This window comes from Takifugu rubripes, chromosome 14 (genome assembly GCF_901000725.2).
Source record: "Takifugu rubripes chromosome 14, fTakRub1.2, whole genome shotgun sequence".
In the NCBI taxonomy this organism is placed as follows: Eukaryota; Metazoa; Chordata; class Actinopteri; order Tetraodontiformes; family Tetraodontidae; genus Takifugu; species Takifugu rubripes.
This window is the reverse complement of record NC_042298.1, coordinates 8207131-8209559: the sequence shown is the minus strand read 5'-3', so window position 1 is coordinate 8209559 and position 2429 is coordinate 8207131. Positions and strand designations below refer to the sequence as shown.

Below are 2429 nucleotides of genomic sequence, written 5' to 3'. Positions count from 1 at the left end.
TAGATTGTCTGAGGCCATGGCTGCCCAACTGTAGTTCCTTGGGGAACACCAGGGAGGTTTTAAGGCGTCCCCAATGAAATGAGGACTGGTTTAATTTCAACATTAGGTCTGCTTCATTTACTAAAAAAAATTAGAACAATGAGGCAGTATAATATGATTAAAACTGAACTGTTACAGCAGCTTAGGCATAAAGGAACCATGCAGTCAAAGCCTGCAATAAATCCTGCATGCTGAGCACACCGCCCTGTGTGCGGGGCGGGGAGCCCTGTGTTGACACAAGTAGGTGCTGTTGGTGTTGGTTGAATGATTTTAGGATTTGAGTTGTTAAGGATCAGGATGTGCAGGCAGCACCATAACCAGGTTTCATCACCACTGTCATCTGGCAGCTGCAGTCGTGCACACTGTGACACCATCACAGGCCAAGGGTGTTGACACTGCAGGGAACACCAGACAGTTGACGTTTGACTGGATTATTTTCCATTTCTATCCCACTTGAGGGTAATGGAGAATACTCAAAACACAGATAAAGTGTAAGAAAGAGGCATATAAATAAAATGTATTGTAATTTGTATTTAAATGTTCTTGCTGGCACATAAGCCATATATATAATTATATAGATGCACAAGGATTCACATGCAAACAGAAAAGAGTCCCCCCCCCCCCCCACCCCCCCACCCGAATAACTAAAAGTTGCCATAACTCCTCATTGACAGCAGTGCCCCCCCATTCCCTGCCTCTGGTGGGTCTCATTCTCTCTCTTCTGCAGGAGGTCGCTGCAGTTGACCTTAGAGATGTTCCTCACACCTCCTCACACTCCTCCTCTGCCTACCAGCACCAGATGGGAAGTGTGGTCGCATTTTTAAAGGCCTGCTCGCAGGGTTGCAGGCTGTTGCTCTGGCGGTGGGGCTGAAGGAATGAAATATTCATGTCGCAACCCCCCCTCCCAACAAAAAAACTACACCCTGCCACGGAGAGTGTGCCAATTTATTTGTAACTGTGATCAAGCCTCATTAAAGTGCTGCCAGTCAGAGAGGTCACAGTGATTTTGTTCACTAGTGCTTGACCCCAGCAGTGAAACACAAAGCATGGGGGAAGACCGGAGTGAATGCCAAATCTATCCTCCGCATCATCGTGACTATGTGGCACTGAAATGGCTCCTCTCTTGAAAGTGATGACCTAATGAGTGATTAGCTCCTGTGTTAGAGATCCCAGTTGTGCCCGGCATATGGGAGACGTGGAGGCTGACACCAGAGGTGCGGAGCTTGTGTGAGGTGCCAGGGGACAACAGCTGATAGGCACAAGGGTGAATAATCAAAATTAGGCTCCTTTTTTAAAACCTCTTGAATGTTTTTGGTCCCCACATCCTCCTTCATGATTAATAAATCACACGGGAGCAACTTATCAGTTATGATGGCTCTGCTTTTTCAGACAGGTGTGTCTCCATTCATGCCTTCCACCTGTTGGTTTTATTATTCTGCAAATAATCTGAGGAGGATTGTTCACCTTTTATTGTTTGTTTGAGTCGGACCCAGTGGAGGAGCCACTTCATTTTGAGGAAGATCTCTAACATAATTATTAGTAGACTGCAACAAAATTACAATGTGATTATGGCACACTTAATAACTAAATTTTAATTACTTAAAACTGTAGAGTAGACATTAAAATTTGATGTAAAAGGAGAAGTTTAAGATTTTAAATGCAAGAAGCAGTTTGTCAAACTACCCCAAACTTCTAAGCCAAGCTCTTAAATGATTAATACGAGGGGCTCCCATCTGTGTGAGATAATAACAATGTCTGTGATTGAGTTACAATAGACAATGGGGGGGGGGGGTCTTGTCTAATTGTCCCTTGACAGGGTCAGAGGGGCTTGTGCGTCCTGGGGCTGTCAGACCTGCAGGAGGAACTGGGAATGACATCAAGGTGACTAAGGAGGGGCTGGGTATAAAATGCCGTCGTGGTCCAAACGCATCCAGAGACGTGCGCATCAGCCATCAGCGACACTCTTGCGTGACCTTTCCCCGCGGTGCGCGATCACAGGCCAGACTACTACAGCGATGGCTGCTAAAGCGGAGCTTTCAAGCTGGACAGAGTACCAGCAGGATTTCAGTCAGCAACGCAATCTCGCCCTCATTAACTCCAAGACTTGGATTTCTTCAAATTCTCTTCACGCGTTCTGCGCGCACGGATCTGCAGAAACTGGCATCTCCATAGCGAGGCTCGATCCCGGGTGCGCCTCTCCTGAAGGCGTCATCCATAAAGACTCAGACAAGGCGACAGAAGGAGGCAAAGTGGGCCACTTTGGCCCCCAAAGGCACCGGCGCGTCGCAGCCAACGCTCGGGAGAGGAGGAGAATGCACGGCCTGAATAAAGCGTTTGACGAACTGAGGAGCGTCATTCCTTCCCTGGAAAATGAGAGAAAGCTCTCCAAG

At 47.3% G+C, this 2429-nt stretch overlaps 1 protein-coding gene across 1 annotated transcript in view; it reads left to right on the top strand.

Annotated features, from left to right (window-relative positions):
- The first annotated feature begins 1943 nt into the window (after positions 1-1943).
- The window catches only part of atoh1b (atonal bHLH transcription factor 1b), a 1137-nt gene continuing 651 nt past the window's right edge, over positions 1944-2429 (top strand). The window contains exon 1 of the mRNA XM_003970472.3: positions 1944-2429. This exon is cut by the window's right edge and continues 651 nt beyond it. Coding sequence (XP_003970521.2) covers positions 1947-2429 — 483 coding nt within the window. The 5' untranslated portion in view covers positions 1944-1946.